General features: G+C 48.0%; 1 protein-coding gene across 1 annotated transcript in view; it reads left to right on the plus strand.

The window, feature by feature from the left end:
• The first annotated feature begins 9616 nt into the window (after positions 1-9616).
• LOC137305881 (metastasis-associated protein MTA1-like) overlaps positions 9617-18470 on the plus strand; it is a 90549-nt gene continuing 81695 nt past the window's right edge. Inside the window, exons 1-2 of the mRNA XM_067974814.1 lie at positions 9617-9650; positions 10078-10145. Coding sequence (XP_067830915.1) covers positions 9617-9650; positions 10078-10145 — 102 coding nt within the window. The remainder of the gene's footprint in view (positions 9651-10077; positions 10146-18470) is intronic.

The following is an 18470-nucleotide window of genomic DNA, read 5'->3' on the forward strand; positions in this document are numbered from 1 at the left end:
TTGTCTCTCTCTCTTTCTCTGGCTGTGTGTCTCTCTCTCTGGCTGTGTGTCTCTCTCTCTTTCTCTCTCTGGCTGTGTGTCTCTCTCTCTGGCTGTGTGTCTCTCTCTCTTTCTCTCTCTGGCTGTGTGTCTCTCTCTCTTTCTCTGGCTGTGTGTCTCTCTCTTTCTCTCTCTGGCTGTGTGTCTCTCTCTCTTTCTCTGGCTGTGTGTCTCTCTCTGGCTGTGTGTCTCTCTCTCCTTTCTCTCTCTGGCTGTGTGTCTCTCTCTCTGTCTCTCTCTCTGTCTCTCTCTCTTTCTCTCTCTCTTTCTCTCTCTGGCTGTGTGTCTCTCTCTTTCTCTCTGGCTGTGTGTCTCTCTCTCTTTCTCTCTCTGGCTGTGTGTCTCTCTCTCTTTCTCTGGCTGTGTGTCTCTCTCTTTCTCTCTCTGGCTGTGTGTCTCTCTCTCTTCTCTCTCTGGCTGTGTGTCTCTCTCTCTGCTCTCTCTCTTCTCTCTCTGGCTGTGTGTCCCTCTCTCTGTCTCTCTCTCTTTCTCTGGGTGTGTGTGTGTCTCTCTTCTCTCTCTGGCTGTGTGTGTCTGTCTCTCTCTCTGGGTGTGTGTCTCTCTCTCTTTCTTCTCTCTCTGGGTGTGTGTCTCTCTCTCTTTCTTCTCTCTCTGGGTGTGTGTGTCTCTCTCTCTCTCTCTTGGTGTGTGTGTCTCTCTCTCTTTCTCTCTCTGGGTGTGTCTCTCTCTCTCTCTTCTCTCTCTGGGTGTGTGTGTCTCTCTCTCTCTGGGTGTGTGTCTCTCTCTCTCTCTCTGGGTGTGTGTCTCTCTCTCTCTCTGGTGTGTGTGTCTCTCTCTCTCTGGGTGTGTGTCTCTCTCTCTCTCTGGGTGTGTGTGTCTCTCTCTCTCTCTGGGTGTGTGTCTCTCTCTCTCTGGGTGTGTGTGTCTCTCTCTCTGGGTGTGTGTGTCTCTCTCTCTGGGTGTGTGTCTCTCTCTCTTTCTCTCTCTCTGGGTATGTGTCTCTCTCTCTTTCTCGCTCTCTGGGTGTGTGTCTCTCTCTCTTTCTCTCTCTCTGGGTGTGTGTCTCTCTCTCTTTCTCTCTCTCTGGGTGTGTGTCTCTCTCTCTTTCTCTCTCTCTGGGTGTGTCTCTCTCTCTCTCTCTCTGGGTGTGTGTCTCTCTTCTTTCTCTCTCTCTGGGTGTGTGTCTCTTTCTTTCTCTCTCTCTGGTGTGTGTGTCTCTCTTTCTTTCTCTCTCTGGGTGTGTGTCTCTCTCTTCTCTCTCTCTGGGTGTGTGTCTCTCTTTCTCTGGGTGTGTGTCTCTCTCTCTTTCTTTCTCTCTGGGTGTGTCTCTCCTCTCTTCTTCTCTCTGGGTGTGTGTCTCTCTCTCTTTCTCTCTGGGTGTGTGTCTCTCTCTCTCTCTCTGGGTGTGTGTCTCTCTTCTCTCTTGGTGTGTCTTCCATCTCTCTTTCTCTCTCTCTCTCTTCTCTCTCTGGGTGTGTCTCTCCATCTCTTTCTTATCTCTCTCTGGGTGTGTCTCTCCATCTCTTTCTTCTCTCTCTCTGGGTGTGTCTCTCCATCTCTTTCTTTCTCTCTCTGGGTGTGTCTCTCCATCTCTTTCTTTCTCTCTCTGGGTGTGTCTCTCATCTCTTTCTTGGTCTCTCTCTGGGTGTGGTCTCTCTCGATCTCTGTGTGTGTCTCTCTCTCTCTCGGGTGTGTCTCTCTCTCGGTCGGTGTGTCTCTCTCTCGGTGTTCTCTCTCTCGGTGTGTCTCTCTCTCTCGGTGTTCTCTCTCTCGGTGTGTCTCTCTCTCTCGGGTGTGTCTCTCTCTGTGTGTCTCTCTCTCTCGGTGTGTCTTCTCTCTCTCGGTGTGTGTCGGTCTCTCTCTCTCGGTGTGTGTCTCTCTCTCTCGGTGTGTCTCTCTCTCTCGGTGTGTCCTCTCTCTCGTGTGCCTCTCTCTGGTCTCTCTCTCGGTGTGTCTCTCCTCTCTCTCGGTGTGTGTCTCTCTCTCTCGGTGTCCCTCTCTCGGTGTGTGTCTCTCTCTCTCGGTGTGTGTCTCTCTCTCTCGGTGTGGTCTCTCTCTCTCGGTGTGTCTCTCTCTCTCTCGGTGTGTCTCTCTCTCTCTCTCGGTGTGTCTCTCTCTCTCTCGGTGTGTGTCCTCTCTCTCGGTGTGTCTCTCTCTCTCTCGGTGTGTGTCTCTCTCTCTCTCGGTGTGGTGTCTCTCTCTCGGTGTGTGTCTCTCTCTCTCGGTGTGTGTGTCTCTCTCTCTCGGTGTGTCTCTCTCTCTCTCGGTGTGTGTGTCTCTCTCTCGGTGTGTGTGTCTCTCTCTCGTCGGTGTGTGTCTCTCTCTCGGTGTGTCTCTCTCTCTCGGTGTGTGTGTCTCTCTCTCGGTGTGTGTGTCTCTCTCTCGGTGTGTGTGTCTCTCTCTCGGTGTGTGTCTCTCTCTCTCTCGGTGTGTGTGTCTCTCTCTCGTGTGTGTGTCTCTCTCTCGGTGTGTGTGTCTCTCTCTCGGTGTGTGTGTCTCTCTCTCTCGGGTGTGTGTGTCTCTCTCTCGGTGTGTGTGTCTCTCTCTCTGGTGTGTGTGTCTCTCTCTTCGGTGTGTGTGTCTCTCTCTCGGTGTGTGTGTCTCTCTCTCGTGTGTGTGTCTCTCTCTCGTGTGTGTGTCCTCTCTCTCGGGTGTGTGTGTCTCTCTCTCGGTGTGTGTGTCTCTCTCTCGGTGTGTGTGTCTCTCTCTCGGTGTGTGTGTCTCTCTCTCGGTGTGTGTGTCTCTCTCTCGGTGTGTGTGTCTCTCTCTCGGTGTGTGTGTCTCTCTCTCGGTGTGTGTGTCTCTCTCTCGGTGTGTGTGTCTCTCTCTCGGTGTGTGTGTGTCTCTCTCTCGGTGTGTGTGTCTCTCTCTCGGTGTGTGTGTCTCTCTCTCGGTGTGTGTGTCTCTCTCTCGGTTCTCGGTGTGTGTCTCTCTCTCTCGTGTGTGTGTCTCTCTCTCGGTGTGTGTGTCTCTCTCTCGGTGGTGTGTCTCTCCGTGTGTGTGTCTCTCTCTCGGTGTGTGTGTCTCTCTCTCGGTGTGTGTGTGTCTCTCTCTCGGTGTGGTGTCTCTCTCTCGGTGTGTGTGTCTCTCTCTCGGTGTGTGTGTCTCTCTCTCGGTGTGTGTGTCTCTCTCTCGGTGTGTGTGTCTCTCTCTCGGTGTGTGTGTCTCTCTCTCTGGTGTGTGTGTCTCTCTCTCGGGGTGTGTGTCTCTCTCTCGTGTGTGTCTCTCTCTCGGTGTGTGTGTCTCTCTCTCGGTGTGTGTGTCTCTCTCTCGGTGTGTGTGTCTCTCTCTCGGTGTGTGTGTCTCTCTCTCGGTGTGTGTGTCTCTCTCTTCGGTGTGTGTGTCTCTCTCTCGGTGTGTGTGTGTCTCTCTCTCGGTGTGTGTGTCTCTCTCTCGGTGTGTGTGTCTCTCTCTCGGTGTGTGTGTCTCTCTCTCGGTCTGTGTGTGTCTCTCTCTCGGTGTGTGTGTCTCTCTCCTCGGTGTGTGTGTCTCTCTCTCGGTGTGTGTGTCTCTCTCTCGGTGTGTGTGTCTCTCTCTCGGTGTGTGTGTCTCTCTCTCGGTGTGTGTGTGTCTCTCTCTCGGTGTGTGTGTGTCTCTCTCTCGGTGTGTGTGTCTCTCTCTCTCGGTGTGTGTGTCTCTCTCTCGGTGTGTGTGTCTCTCTCTCGGTGTGTGTGTGTCTCTCTCTCGGTGTGTGTGTCTCTCTCTCGGTGTGTGTGTCTCTCTCTCGGTGTGTGTGTCTCTCTCTCGGTGTGTGTGTCTCTCTCTCGGTGTGTGTGTCTCTCTCTCGGTGTGTGTGTGTCTCTCTCTCGGTGTGTGTGTCTCTCTCTCGGTGTGTGTGTCTCTCTCTCGGTGTGTGTGTCTCTCTCTCCGGTGTGTGTGTCTCTCTCTCGGTGTGTGTGTCTCTCTCTCGGTGTGTGTGTCTCTCTCTCGGTGTGTGTGTCTCTCTCTCGGTGTGTGTGTCTCTCTCTCGGTGTGTGTGTCTCTCTCTCGGTGTGCTCTCCGTGTGTGTCTCTCTCTCGGTGTGTGTGTCTCTCTCTCGGTCGTGTGTGTGTCTCTCTCTCTCGGTGTGTGTGTGTCTCTCTCTCGGTGTGTGTGTCTCTCTCTCGGTGTGTGTGTCTCTCTCTCGGTGTGTGTGTCTCTCTCTCGGTGTGTGTGTCTCTCTCTCGGTGTGTGTGTCTCTCTCTCGGTGTGTGTGTCTCTCTCTCGGTGTGTGTGTCTCTCTCTCGGTGTGTGTGTCTCTCTCTCGGTGTGTGTGTCTCTCTCTCGGTGTGTGTGTCTCTCTCTCGGTGTGTGTGTCTCTCTCTCGGTGTGTGTGTCTCTCTCTCGGTGTGTGTGTCTCTCTCTCGGTGTGTGTCTCTCTCGGTGTGTGTGTGTCTCTCTCTCGGTGTGTGTGTCTCTCTCTCGGTGTGTGTGTCTCTCTCTCGGTGTGTGTGTCCTCTCTCTCGGTGTGTGTGTGTCTCTCTCTCGGTGTGTGTGTCTCTCTCTCGGTGTGTGTGTCTCTCTCTCGGTGTGTGTGTCTCTCTCTCGGTGTGTGTGTCTCTCTCTCGGTGTGTGTGTCTCTCTCTCTCGGTGTGTGTGTCTCTCTCTCGGTGTGTGTGTCTCTCTCTCGGTGTCTCGGTGTGTGTGTCTCTCTCTCGGTGTGTGTGTCTCTCTCTCGGTGTGTGTGTCTCTCTCTCGGTGTGTGTGTGTCTCTCTCTCGGTGTGTGTGTCTCTCTCTCGGTGTGTGTGTGTCTCTCTCTCGGTGTGTGTGTCTCTCTTCTCGGTGTGTGTGTCTCTCTCTCGGTGTGTGTGTCTCTCTCTCGGTGTGTGTGTCTCTCTCTCGGTGTGTGTGTCTCTCTCTCGGTGTGTGTGTCTCTCTCTCGGTGTGTGTGTCTCTCTCTCGGTGTGTGTGTCTCTCTCTCGGTGTGTGTGTCTCTCTCTCTCGGTGTGTGTGTCTCTCTCTCGGTGTGTGTGTCTCTCTCTCGGTGTGTGTGTCTCTCTCTCGGTGTGTGTGTCTCTCTCTCGGTGTGTGTGTCTCTCTCTCGGTGTGTGTGTCTCTCTCTCGGTGTGTGTGTCTCTCTCTCGGTGTGTGTGTCTCTCTCTCGGTGTGTGTGTCTCTCTCTCGGTGTGTGTGTCTCTCTCTCGGTGTGTGTGTCTCTCTCTCGGTGTGTGTGTCTCTCTCTCGGTGTGTGTGTCTCTCTCTCGGTGTGTGTGTCTCTCTCTCGGTGTGTGTGTCTCTCTCTCGGTGTGTGTGTCTCTCTCTCGGTGTGTGTGTCTCTCTCTCGGTGTGTGTGTCTCTCTCTCGGTGTGTGTGTCTCTCTCTCGGTGTGTGTGTCTCTCTCTCGGTGTGTGTGTCTCTCTCTCGGTGTGTGTGTCTCTCTCTCGGTGTGTGTGTCTCTCTCTCGGTGTGTGTGTCTCTCTCTCGGTGTGTGTGTCTCTCTCTCGGTGTGTGTGTCTCTCTCTCGGTGTGTGTGTCTCTCTCTCGGTGTGTGTGTCTCTCTCTCGGTGTGTGTGTCTCTCTCTCGGTGTGTGTGTCTCTCTCTCGGTGTGTGTGTCTCTCTCTCGGTGTGTGTGTCTCTCTCTCGGTGTGTGTGTCTCTCTCTCGGTGTGTGTGTCTCTCTCTCGGTGTGTGTGTCTCTCTCTCGGTGTGTGTGTCTCTCTCTCGGTGTGTGTGTCTCTCTCTCGGTGTGTGTGTCTCTCTCTCGGTGTGTGTGTCTCTCTCTCGGTGTGTGTGTCTCTCTCTCGGTGTGTGTGTCTCTCTCTCGGTGTGTGTGTCTCTCTCTCGGTGTGTGTGTCTCTCTCTCGGTGTGTGTGTCTCTCTCTCGGTGTGTGTGTCTCTCTCTCGGTGTGTGTGTCTCTCTCTCGGTGTGTGTGTCTCTCTCTCGGTGTGTGTGTCTCTCTCTCGGTGTGTGTGTCTCTCTCTCGGTGTGTGTGTCTCTCTCTCGGTGTGTGTGTCTCTCTCTCGGTGTGTGTGTCTCTCTCTCGGTGTGTGTGTCTCTCTCTCGGTGTGTGTGTCTCTCTCTCGGTGTGTGTGTCTCTCTCTCGGTGTGTGTGTCTCTCTCTCGGTGTGTGTGTCTCTCTCTCGGTGTGTGTGTCTCTCTCTCGGTGTGTGTGTCTCTCTCTCGGTGTGTGTGTCTCTCTCTCGGTGTGTGTGTCTCTCTCTCGGTGTGTGTGTCTCTCTCTCGGTGTGTGTGTCTCTCTCTCGGTGTGTGTGTCTCTCTCTCGGTGTGTGTGTCTCTCTCTCGGTGTGTGTGTCTCTCTCTCGGTGTGTGTGTCTCTCTCTCGGTGTGTGTGTCTCTCTCTCGGTGTGTGTGTCTCTCTCTCGGTGTGTGTGTCTCTCTCTCGGTGTGTGTGTCTCTCTCTCGGTGTGTGTGTCTCTCTCTCGGTGTGTGTGTCTCTCTCTCGGTGTGTGTGTCTCTCTCTCGGTGTGTGTGTCTCTCTCTCGGTGTGTGTGTCTCTCTCTCGGTGTGTGTGTCTCTCTCTCGGTGTGTGTGTCTCTCTCTCGGTGTGTGTGTCTCTCTCTCGGTGTGTGTGTCTCTCTCTCGGTGTGTGTGTCTCTCTCTCGGTGTGTGTGTCTCTCTCTCGGTGTGTGTGTCTCTCTCTCGGTGTGTGTGTCTCTCTCTCGGTGTGTGTGTCTCTCTCTCGGTGTGTGTGTCTCTCTCTCGGTGTGTGTGTCTCTCTCTCGGTGTGTGTGTCTCTCTCTCGGTGTGTGTGTCTCTCTCTCGGTGTGTGTGTCTCTCTCTCGGTGTGTGTGTCTCTCTCTCGGTGTGTGTGTCTCTCTCTCGGTGTGTGTGTCTCTCTCTCGGTGTGTGTGTCTCTCTCTCGGTGTGTGTGTCTCTCTCTCGGTGTGTGTGTCTCTCTCTCGGTGTGTGTGTCTCTCTCTCGGTGTGTGTGTCTCTCTCTCGGTGTGTGTGTCTCTCTCTCGGTGTGTGTGTCTCTCTCTCGGTGTGTGTGTCTCTCTCTCGGTGTGTGTGTCTCTCTCTCGGTGTGTGTGTCTCTCTCTCGGTGTGTGTGTCTCTCTCTCGGTGTGTGTGTCTCTCTCTCGGTGTGTGTGTCTCTCTCTCGGTGTGTGTGTCTCTCTCTCGGTGTGTGTGTCTCTCTCTCGGTGTGTGTGTCTCTCTCTCGGTGTGTGTGTCTCTCTCTCGGTGTGTGTGTCTCTCTCTCGTGTGTGTGTCTCTCTCTCGGTGTGTGTGTCTCTCTCTCTGTCTCTCTGTCTCTCTCTCTGTCTCTCTGTCTCTCTCTCTGTCTCTCTGTCTCTCTCTCTGTCTCTCTGTCTCTCTCTCTGTCTCTCTGTCTCTCTCTCTGTCTCTCTGTCTCTCTCTCTGTCTCTCTGTCTCTCTCTCTGTCTCTCTGTCTCTCTCTCTGTCTCTCTGTCTCTCTCTCTGTCTCTCTGTCTCTCTCTCTGTCTCTCTGTCTCTCTCTCTGTCTCTCTGTCTCTCTCTCTGTCTCTCTGTCTCTCTCTCTGTCTCTCTCTCTCTCTCTGTCTCTCTCTCTCTCTGTCTCTCTCTCTCTCTGTCTCTCTCTCTCTCTGTCTCTCTCTCTCTCTGTCTCTCTCTCTCTCTGTCTCTCTCTCTCTCTCTCTCTCTCTCTCTCTCTCTCTCTCTCTCTCTCTCTTTCTCTTGGTGGGTGTGTGCCTCTCTCTCTCTCTCTCTCTCTCTCTCTCTCTTTCTCTGGGTGGGTGTGTGCCTCTCTCTCTTTCTCTGGGTGTGTGCCTCTCTTTCTTTCTCTCTCGGTGTGTCCGATAATCTGCATCCCAGAGTACTCAAAGAGATAGCCATAGAAATAGTGGATGCCTTAGGTGTCATCTTCCAAAATTCTCTGGATTATGGCAGTGATTAGTGGGGTACCACAGGGATCAGTGCTTGGGCCCCAGCTATTCACAATCTATATCAATGATTTGGATGGAGGAACCAAATGTAATATTTCCAAGTTTGCTGACAGCACAAAACTAGGTGGGATCGTGAATTGTGAGGAAGATGCAAAGAGGCTTCAAGGCAATTTAGACAAGTTGAGTGAGTGGGCGAATACATGGCAGATGCAGTATAATGTGGATAAATGTGAAGTTATCCAGTTCGGAAGGAAAAACAGAAAGGCAGAGTATTATTTAAATGGAGATAGATTGGGAAATGTTGATGTACAAAGGGACCTGGGTGTCCTTGTACACCAGTCACTGAAAGCAAACATGCAGGTGCAGCAAGCAGTTAGGAAGGCAAATGGTATATTGGCCTTCATTGCAAGAGGATTTGAATACAGGAGCAAGGATGACTTACTGCAGTTATACAGGGCCTTGGTGAGACCACACCTGGAGTATTGTGTTCAGTTTTGGTCTCCTTACCTAAGAAAGGATATACTTGCCATAGAGGGAGTGCAGTGAAGGTTCACCAGACTGATTCCTGGGATGGCGGGACTGTTGTTTGAGGAGAGACTGGGTCAACTTGGCCTCTCATTGAAACATATAAAATTCTGACAGGGCTGGACAGACTGGATGCAAGGAGGATGTTTCTCCTGGCTGGGGGTTCAGAACGAGGGGTCACAGTCTCAGGATACGGGGTAGAACATTTAGGACTGAGATAAGGAGAAATTTCTTCACTGAGGGTGGTGAACCTGTGGAATTCTCAACCACAGAAGGATGTGGAGCCCAAGTCACTGAATATATTTAAGAAGGAGCTAGATAGATTTCTCGACACAAAAGGCATCAAGGGGTATGGGGAGAGAATGGGACTATGGTATTGAGATAGAGGATCAGCCATGATCATATTGAATGGCGGAGCAGGCTGGAAGGGCCGAATGGCCTACTCCTGCTCCTTTTCTCTCTGTTTCTCCCCAAAATTATGGATTGAACAGTATGGTGAAATTATGGTGAAATTCAGCTATTCGATGTGTGGCACTAAGTTGTCTTATCAGCAATAAACTCCAGCGATGTACGGTAGCAAGGTCAGTGAGTAGGGTCGGCCTGTTTCTCGCAGTGTTTCTGGTCTCTGACTCTTGTTAGCATGAGATTATTGGCACAAGTATTCACCAGGAAAATGGAGATGAGGGAGGCGAGTCAGCCTGTCTTAGCTCATCCATCTAAGACACATCTCCCCCAACGCGTCATGAACTTGATCTTGAATGAATTTTGTCTTTGCTCCTGTACTTGATCACTCTGTGTGAAGGAGTCATAGAATCATTGAAAATTTACGGCACAGAAGGAGGCCATTCGGCCCATCGTGTCCGAGCCGGCTGAGAAACAGGCCGTCCAGCCTAATCCCACTTTCCCGCGTTTGGTCTGTAGCCCTGCAGTTCACGGCTCGTCAGGTGCACATCCAGGTATTTTTAAAACGGGTTGAGGGTTTCTGCCTCTGCCACCCTCTCAGGTAGTGAGTTCCAGACCCCCACCACCCTCGGGGTGGAACAATTTTTCCTCATTTCCGCTCTAATCCTTCTACCTATCACTATAAATCTATGCCCCATGAGTTCTTCCTCACATCAGTCCTACATGTCAGCCTATGTCTCCTTGTTCTAAGTAGCACTTCAATATATCTATAAGGCCCCATCTCAGTCACTTCTTCTCGAGAGTCCCAGTCACCCCTAATAATTCAATCCTCTGATGCCAGCGATCAGTCGCATGGCTCTTCTCTGTATCTGTACTCGTCACATGTTCAATGGCGCCACTAGGACTTCGGTGCAGTGTAACGGTGCCTGTTTGAAATCTTCATTCAACGTCCACTTGAACCGTGAAAACCACCCAGTATATAGATTTTGTCCTTACCAACTGGTGACTTATCTGGAGGGAGAATTTTGAGCTTTGTAATATTAGGATGTAGTACTGGTGGATACTGGTCTGGCACTGCTGGTCATGACAGTGGGAAGTGATTATCTTTTAAGAATATCATACAAGTGTAACTCGCATGTTAAAGCTTCTTGGCTTAAATACCGTCCTTCCTATAGTGTGTTGTTGAATAATGTCAGTCACAGTGTTCATTCTGAGCAGTGGTAACCCTCCCCTGACTATCAGTCAGGTGATTTCTGTAACATTCCATTAAGGACACAAAGGATGAGGGGATTAAGGAGTTTAAGTATACTGTCAATAAAAGAAGATCTTTGTTTAATTTCCAGATTATGTCTACTTTGAGAATTCATCAAGCAACCCTTTCTTAATCCGAAGAATTGAGGAACTAAACAAGGTATGCAAATATACAAATCCAGCATTTAAATGGAGGAGCACCCAAAGCCTGTGACTCAGCCTGCAGTAAGTCAGACAGCAGCTGGGTAATGCCTCACTCTGCCACGAGCCTGCTGAACTGGGTGCACTTGTTCTCTTTGTCTTGCTGTCTTTTGTTTTCCACTTACCCATCTAGTGTCTCGTCTCTGGTGGCACCTTCCACTAGTCTGAGAGACAGCACCACCCTAAAGTTCAAGAGTGCTAAACATCTAGAATAATCCACCAAGGAAGGTAATAAAGGCAAAAATATTGGGCTTGTTCAGAATATAATAATCTGCCAAGTGGGTAGAGTTAATGTACAGGAGGAATGAGCTACGATAGGCTGATCTCAAATTGTTCTCGTGTTCTGTTCATGGGATAAACTGGAACGTTAGTATCAAGTTCAGGGTGACGATTGCAGCTGAGAAATGTACAGCACTTGTAGCAGTCAGTGCTGGTACATAAGAACTAGGTAGAAATCAGGAAGTTTTAGAAGTGGCATTGAAACAAAGTGGTCTTTTTGGAAATTTAATTGGAATAAAATCCAGCCCAAAATTGAGCTTTTCTTTGCTCCCCAATCTTTATCCTGTGTCCCGATTGGGCTGCATCAGAACAAAGCACCTTAAAATTCTACTTGCTTGTACAAGTCAAAGATCAGGGGAGAGAAGCAGATTTAAAAAATAAAACTCTGTCCTTCCTTTCAGTAGCTGCAAGCTATTTCTCAGGACATTAGCAGTCAGAAGGACATAAAATTTGTTAGGAGTAGGAAAAGACCTAACCAGCCTGCCTCAAATCCACCTTCCCACCATATCCCTCAATCCCTTCTCTTTCCAGAAATATATCCAATTGTTTCTTGGACTCATTTATACCGCCCACTTCAGTGTCCTTTCCCTGGTAATTTATTCCACAATTTGACGGAGCTTTGAGTGAAAGTTCCAACTGGCTCCAAACTTCCTCGTGTTCAACTTGTGCCCCCTAGTATTTGAACCCTTCACCATGACTATCAGTACCCTTCTGTTGTGAGGTGTGAGAATAGCTGCCCTGTCTAACCGTAGCCACCTTTCCCTCTTCTGTATCCCTCACCCAGCTGAGACTGCAGACCAGCCACTTGTGTAAGAACCATTTTTACTGACCCCTGTTTCACTCAGCCAGTCCTCTCTGTCTCTGCCACTAAACCACTATACAAGGGGACGAACCTTCCCAACACATCCATTGGGAAAAACTTAATTATCTACATTATAGTTAGAGAATGGGATGGCAGGGTTAATACATAGAAGCTGGTTTGTGTGTATTTAAAATACATGAAGGCAGGTAGATATTGGTCTTTAAATTCAAGCCCCACAGGAAATTGGGACTGGCGTCAGAAAAGGGGGTTGAAATTTTAGATCTTAGTGAGAACTGTTGTTAAGGAGAACCTTCGGAGAATAAAGAAGAGTTGTTTTGATGCAGTTCAGCCAGGCATTGAGACAATAAGAGTTGGGAAGCAAAGGAATTGATTTTATTGCAGTAAGATTTCTGAAGGGACTAGTTTTGTTTCAATGACATGTTTAAATCTTCCTAATGTTTGGCACCCCTCCAGTGTCATCACTTAGTGACATTCAGGGAGAATCGGGAAATCAGAGAAAATGTAATCATCAGTTGATGTATTACACAATGAAAATTTTACTGCAGTTATGTTTTCTGATATGATTCTATGATTCTATGATATCTCTTAAATCAGTATGTGTGGGTGGACGAGGTTTTCCAACACAGCCACTGTAATGGAGGTGTATATGTTAGTTTAAGGTGTGCTGACTGGTACTGAGACTGTAGGTCCCTGGATGGCTCGGTATATGCACGCACCACCTGAGAATGAGACAGATTCGATTCCCAGTCTGCACGGAGTTAGCTGATCTCAGAGCGGGCATCAATTTGTACCCCCCCCCCCCCCGCCATCATGCCCCCTCCTGCCAGGCTTCCTGTTCCTGTTCGGTGATTAGAAAGTGCATGTATTATGGATATGAGCTGCGTACATGGCTTTGGTCCCCCGTGGTGAAGTACCCTGCGGACACAGACCATGTAAGCTCACACTTATAAGCCACTTGGGTAAAATACCAGAAGGTGCCCATGAACTGTTTCCCAGCATAAGTCAGCACCTTTGGGCAGGGGGAAACCTTTGGGTGTGGGGGCGACTGGTGTGATTGTAATCATGAACCTGTGTCTGTGACTGTCTGCGTTTTAAATCAGATTTAGTCTCAATTATTTGTGAACTTTTCTGTGCAAGTAGGTTCCTAAGTTTAAACCCCCTCCATTACTTGGACAGTTTATTTGTGTTTCTATTTGCTGACCAGTCCTGGGGAGTCTGACTTGGTTCTGAAGAGTGCCTGAAACTTCCAGGAACACGGAGCAGGCTCTGGTGGTTATGCCCTGATGATGTGGTGTTTATAATTTTCTGTGTCATGTTAAAGCAGCTGTAAATTTTCTAATACTTTTTCAGAGCTGATTAAAGTGCTCTTTAATCTCCTAGTTAACGGCTGTAGCAGATGGAATCTCGTGCTGCTGTGCGTCTCTGCCACACGCTACACTGTCGAGCGGCAACACGTATCCTCACCGAATGACCCATTTGTTTGTTGTGTGCCTTGTCAGTGCTTCGCTGGGACAGATTCGCATGGATTGTTTTGTAGAATATTAGTAGTGACAGTGCACATCTTCCTTCCCCACCCCCCCAAAAAAAACCACTGAAATCAGTGTACTTCAAAAGATTTGTTCGTGTGTGGGGAAACAGTTCAAATAGCTGTCTGTATAAGGTCCACCCCTTACTGTATAAGGCCCACCCTATATTGTAGTGGCTCACCCCATAGCATTTGAAATATATTTGCATTTATAACAATCACTGCACTTCGAGCAGTTAGTTGTGTGCAGCTCTTGTAGTTGTTTGGATGCACTTGGGTGCGGTGTGAATGGGACTGTTGTACTGCCTGCATCACCTGTTATCTGTATAAAGGAGGTGAGCTTCGCAGCTCTTGCATTCAGGATTGGACTTTTTGTGGGTCCTAAGAGATGGTGTTGGAGGCAGTGCAAAATGTAGGTTTTTGTCCTGCTGGTGTTGGAGTGGGATTGGGCGGAATGTGGTGCTTCTATTTTGTGGGTCTCCGCCTCAGTGCCACCGACTATCAAATCACCTTTAGGGCCTGTTGCATGTTGCTCCGTGGATTCAGTTAGAATACTAAAAATGAGTTAGACAGCCTGATGATTGAAGGAAATGCCTGGCCTCCAGTTGGCAAATGTCTACAGTGGCAAGATTGAAGTCAGGAGTTCACTGTGGGGAATTGCAAACACAGACTTAGATGCCATCACTGTGTTGCAGACTGATTGTTGAGTAAGACATTGGTTGTGACTGTGGCCTCCAGTTTTTTTTCAAATTAGTAACACTTTCCTCATTCTCGTGTGGCTAGTCTGCGTTCTGAAAATGACCTTTGATTAATATCTGATTCAGCAACGTACCCATCTCAGAATCACTGTGAGTGTCAGAAAGCTGGCATTGTGCCGTACATAAAACATTTCAATTACTGTGCACTTGAATAGCATTGGCTCAGTCAGTATTTGGGTTTTATAAAACATGCTCTCTTACTGATTTAACAACAGATCCTGTAGATGGACCTTATCCCCTCTGGTCTGGAAGATGTACTTCTTTTTATATTACATCGTCGCAGAGATATATACTTGTGGGATTAGCCATTAGCTCACTCACAATAATCTTGCTAGATTTAACATAGAGTGCACTGTGCCTGTCAAACACACTTAAATTCCAATAAACGTGCACACAAGGCAATCCCCAGTGGGGCAGTTACCTTTTGGAATCGCATCTAAAAGTCCCTTTGATGTGGTGAATTCTGTTGATTTTGTCTTGTAAACTTTTTGAAGATGTGTATCATAACGTAATGCATCAGACAATTGGGTAGCGAAACAGAGCAATCAGATCAACTACCTGAATTGGGAAGAATTATTTTCATCCTCCAGCACCTAATCCCTCAGGTGTCAACTCTTAGACTCTGTAAGCTTTCTTCGAAGAGAAGATTTCTAGAGACACTCCACAATATCTCATACATATCTGCAATTGTCGATGGAAAAACCTATGTCTTAAATTCTGCTGCGCTCTTCAGGATTTCTATTTGTCTCTTTACCCTGTTCACCTTGCTATCCCTTACCCTTGTGTTTGATGTAACACCTGTCTCCAGCTCAGACTCATTCCACATGGCTTTCAGCTTAAATCTCATCCTTCCTGTTTCGGACTCACGAGCGCCGATATTTCTGTGCAGGGGTGCATTTGCCTTGCGGGAGCCCCGTGCAGTGATTGGGTTAGGAGGCCGCACGGGGGCACTGTGTAATTTCACAGGTCACACACCTGTTCTCGGCTTTTCTCTTCAGCAGCACCGACTCACGTTATTCCCCTAACTGTCCTTGTCCTCGGTTCCACTTCATCCATCATCTGACCTTGTGCTTTAACAAAGAAATTATTTTCTTATTCTCGGACCGTCAAACTTCAACAACTGTTGGATGTCAGCTTCTCTGTGGATCCCTCTTCATCTTCATTTTCTTCTGACCCCCATCGCTCCTTCTAATCTTGTCCCTTGTTGTATTTTCACAATCCTCTCTGACCCCCGAGCAATCGGTCCTCAGCTTCAACCCCCTCCCCCCATGCTCCCACGTCAGCGAATTCCGAGCTCAACATGACGCTAAACTCTTCTGCCTCCCTTGCCTCCGTACCTACTTTTTTGACCAGGAGCCGCTGCCCCCCCCCCCCCCACCCCCGTCGCCCATCTGACCCTTTCTCCTGTCTTCGGCCTCCTGGATCCCCATCCTCTGGATCTTTTTATTGAGAACTGCTGGCGTGACATCGCCTTATCAGTTTCTCTGCTCCCCTCGCTCACTCTACTCTCTCTCTCTCTCTCTCTCACTCTGAACTTGCACGCTGTTCTCTCAGGTCCAACCCTGACATCGTTAACAAACCTGCTAACAATTGAGGTGCTGTTGTTACATGATGGAAGGACCTCTACCTTGCTGAGGCTGAATGCCAGCTCTCTGACAACTGCTCCTACCTCCCCCGGACCATGACCCGACGACTGAATAATTTCTCAGTCTATCTCTTACCTCATCTGCTCTGGAGATCTTCCCCTTACGGCCATAGTTCTAAAAATGTTAAAAAGACAAACCTAAAGGCACTGTATCTGAATGCATGAAGCATTCGTAATAAGGTAGACAACTTAACAGCGCAAATAGATGTAAACGGATACAACATAATTGCGATTAGGGAGACATGGCTGCAGGGTGACCAAGGCTGGGAGCTGAATGTCCAAGGGCATTTGATATTTAGGAAGGACAGGCAAAAAGGAAAAGGAGGTGGGGTGGTGTTGTTAGTAAAGGATGAAATCAGAGCAATAGTGAGAAAGGATATTGGCTCAGAAAATCAAGATGTCGAATCAGTCTGCGTGGAGTTAAGAAGAATCAAGGGGCAGAAAACACTGGTGGAAGTTGTCTATAGGCCTCCAAACAGTCGTGGTAATGTAGGGGACGGCATCAAACAGGAAATTAGAGATGCATGTAACAAGGGTACTACAGTAATCATGGGAGATTTTAATTTACATATAGACTGGCCAAACCAAATTAGCAATAATACCGTGGAGGATGAATTCCTGGACTGTGTACGAGATTTTTTTTTAGACCAGTACGTTGAGGAACCAACCAGGGAACAGGCTATGCTAGAATGGGTATTGTGTAATGAGAAGGGGTTAATTGATAATCTTGTTGTGCAGGATCCTTTAGGGAAGAGTGACCATAACATGATAGAATTCTTCATTAAGATGGAAAGTGAAGTAGCCCAAACTGAAACTAGGGTCCTAAATCTAAACAAAGGAAACTACAAAGGTATGAGGAGTGAGTTGGCTATGATAGATTGGGAAGCTTTATTAAAAGGCATGACGGTGGATAGGCAATAGCTAACATTTAAGGAACAAATGCATGAATTGCAACAGTTATACATTCCTTTCTGGCGCAAAAACACAAAAGGAAAAGCGGCCCAACCATGGCGAACAAAAGAAATTAAGGATAGTATTAGATCTAAAGAAGAGTCATATAAATTTGCCAGAAAAAGTAGCAAGCCTGAGGATTGGGAGCAGTTTAGAATTCAGCAAAAAAGGACCAACAGATTGATTAAGAGGGGAAAAATCAAGTATGAGAGTAAATTTGCAAGGAACATAAAAGTGGACTGTAAAAGCTTCTACAAGTATTTAAAAAGAAAAAGATTAGTGAAGACAAATGTAGGTCCCTTACAGTCAGAAATGGGAGAATTTATAATGGAGAACAGGGAAATGTTAGAGCAATTAAACAAATACTTTGGTTCTGTCTTCATGGAAGAGGACACAAATAACTTCCCAGAAATGCTAGGGAACCAAGGGACTAGTGAGAAGGAGGAATTAAAGGAAATTAGTATTGGTAAAAAAAATAGTGCTGGAGAAATTAATGGGACTGAAAGCCGATAAATCCCCAAGGCCTGATGATCTGCATCCCAGAGTACTAAAAGAGGTAGCCATGGAAATAGTGGATGCATTAGTTGTCATCTTCCAAAATTCTCTAGATTATGAAACAGTTTCTGCAGATTGGAGGGTGGCAAATGTAACCCCACTATTTAAAAAAGGAGGGAGAGAGAAAACAGTGAACTACAGACCGGTTAGCCTAACGTCAGTAGTAGGGAAAATGCCAGAATTATAAAGGATGTGATAACAGGACACTTAGAAAATATCAACGGGATTAGACAAAGTCAACATGGATTTATGAAAGGGAAATCATGTTTAACAAACCTGCTGGAGTTTTGTGCGGATGTAACTGGTCGAATAGATAAGGGAGAACCAGTGGATGTGGTTTATTTGGATTTTCAGAAGGCCTTTGATAAAGTCCCACATAAGAGGTGAGTGTGCAAAATTAAAGCACGTGGGATTAGTGGTAATATACCGGCATGGATTGAGAATTGGTTAACAGAGAGTAGGAATAAATGGGTCTTTTTCGGGGTGGCAGGCTGTGACTAGTGGGGTACCGCAGGGATCAATGCTTGGGCCCCAGCTATTCACAATATATATCAATGATTTGGATGAGGGAATCAAATGTAATATTTCCAAGTTTGCTGATGACACAAAACAAGGTGGGATTGTGAGTTGTGAGGAGGATGCAAAGAGGCTTCAAGGCAATTTAGACAAGTTGAGTGAGTGGGAAAATACATGGCAGATGCAGTATTATGTGGGTAAATGTGAAGTTATCTACTTTGGAAGAAAAAACAGAAAGGCAGAGTATTATTTAAATAGTGATAGATTGGGGAATGTTGATGTACAAAGGGACCTGGGTGTCCTTGTACACCAGTCACTGAAAGCAAACATGCAGGTGCAGCAAGCAGTTAGGAAGGCAAATGGTATGTTGGCCTTCATTGCAAGAGGATTTGAGTACAGGAGCAAGGATGTCTTACTGCAGTTATACAGGGCCTTGGTGAGACCACACCTGGAGTATTGTGTTCAGTTTTGGTCTCCTTACCTAAGAAAGGATATACTTGCCATAGAGGGAGTGCAGCGAAGGTTCACCAGACTGATTCCTGGGATGCAGGACTGTCGTATGAGGAGAGATTGGGTCGACTAGGCCTGTATTCATTCGAGTTCAGAAGAATGAGAGGGGATCTCATCGAAACATATAAAATTCTGACAGGGCAAGACAGACTGGATGCAGGAAGGATGTTTCCCTTAAGGTGGGGGGGGGGGGGGGTTCAGAACGAGGGGTCACAATCTCAGGATATGGGGTAGGACATTTAGGACTGAGATGAGGAGAAATTTCTTCACTCAGAGGGTGGTGAACCTGTGGAATTCTCTACCACAGAAGGCTGTGGAGGCCAAATCACTGAATATATTTAAGAAGGAGATTGATAGATTTCTGGACACCAAAGGCATCAAGGGTTATGGGGAGAGTGCGGGAATATGGTATTGAGATAGAGGATCAGCCATGATCGTATTGAATGACGGAGCAGGCTTGAATGGGCTCCTCCTGCTCCTATTTTCTATTTCTATTTCTCCAAATTCATAGTTCCCTAATCTCTCTCAGCCTGCTTCGCCCTCCTCCCCAAGTGCCACAAAAGGGACTGTCCCAGTAGGTCTATCGTTCAGCCTGCTCTTGTCCCTCCAAACTTATTTCTTCTAATCTTGACACTATTTTGCTTCCCTTGACCAGTCCCTACCCCTCTATATCTGTGACTCATCCAACGCCCTCTGCCACTTCAACCAGTCCCAGGTTCACG

The sequence above is a fragment of the Heptranchias perlo genome, chromosome 41, assembly GCF_035084215.1.
Source record: "Heptranchias perlo isolate sHepPer1 chromosome 41, sHepPer1.hap1, whole genome shotgun sequence".
Taxonomy (NCBI): Eukaryota; Metazoa; Chordata; class Chondrichthyes; order Hexanchiformes; family Hexanchidae; genus Heptranchias; species Heptranchias perlo.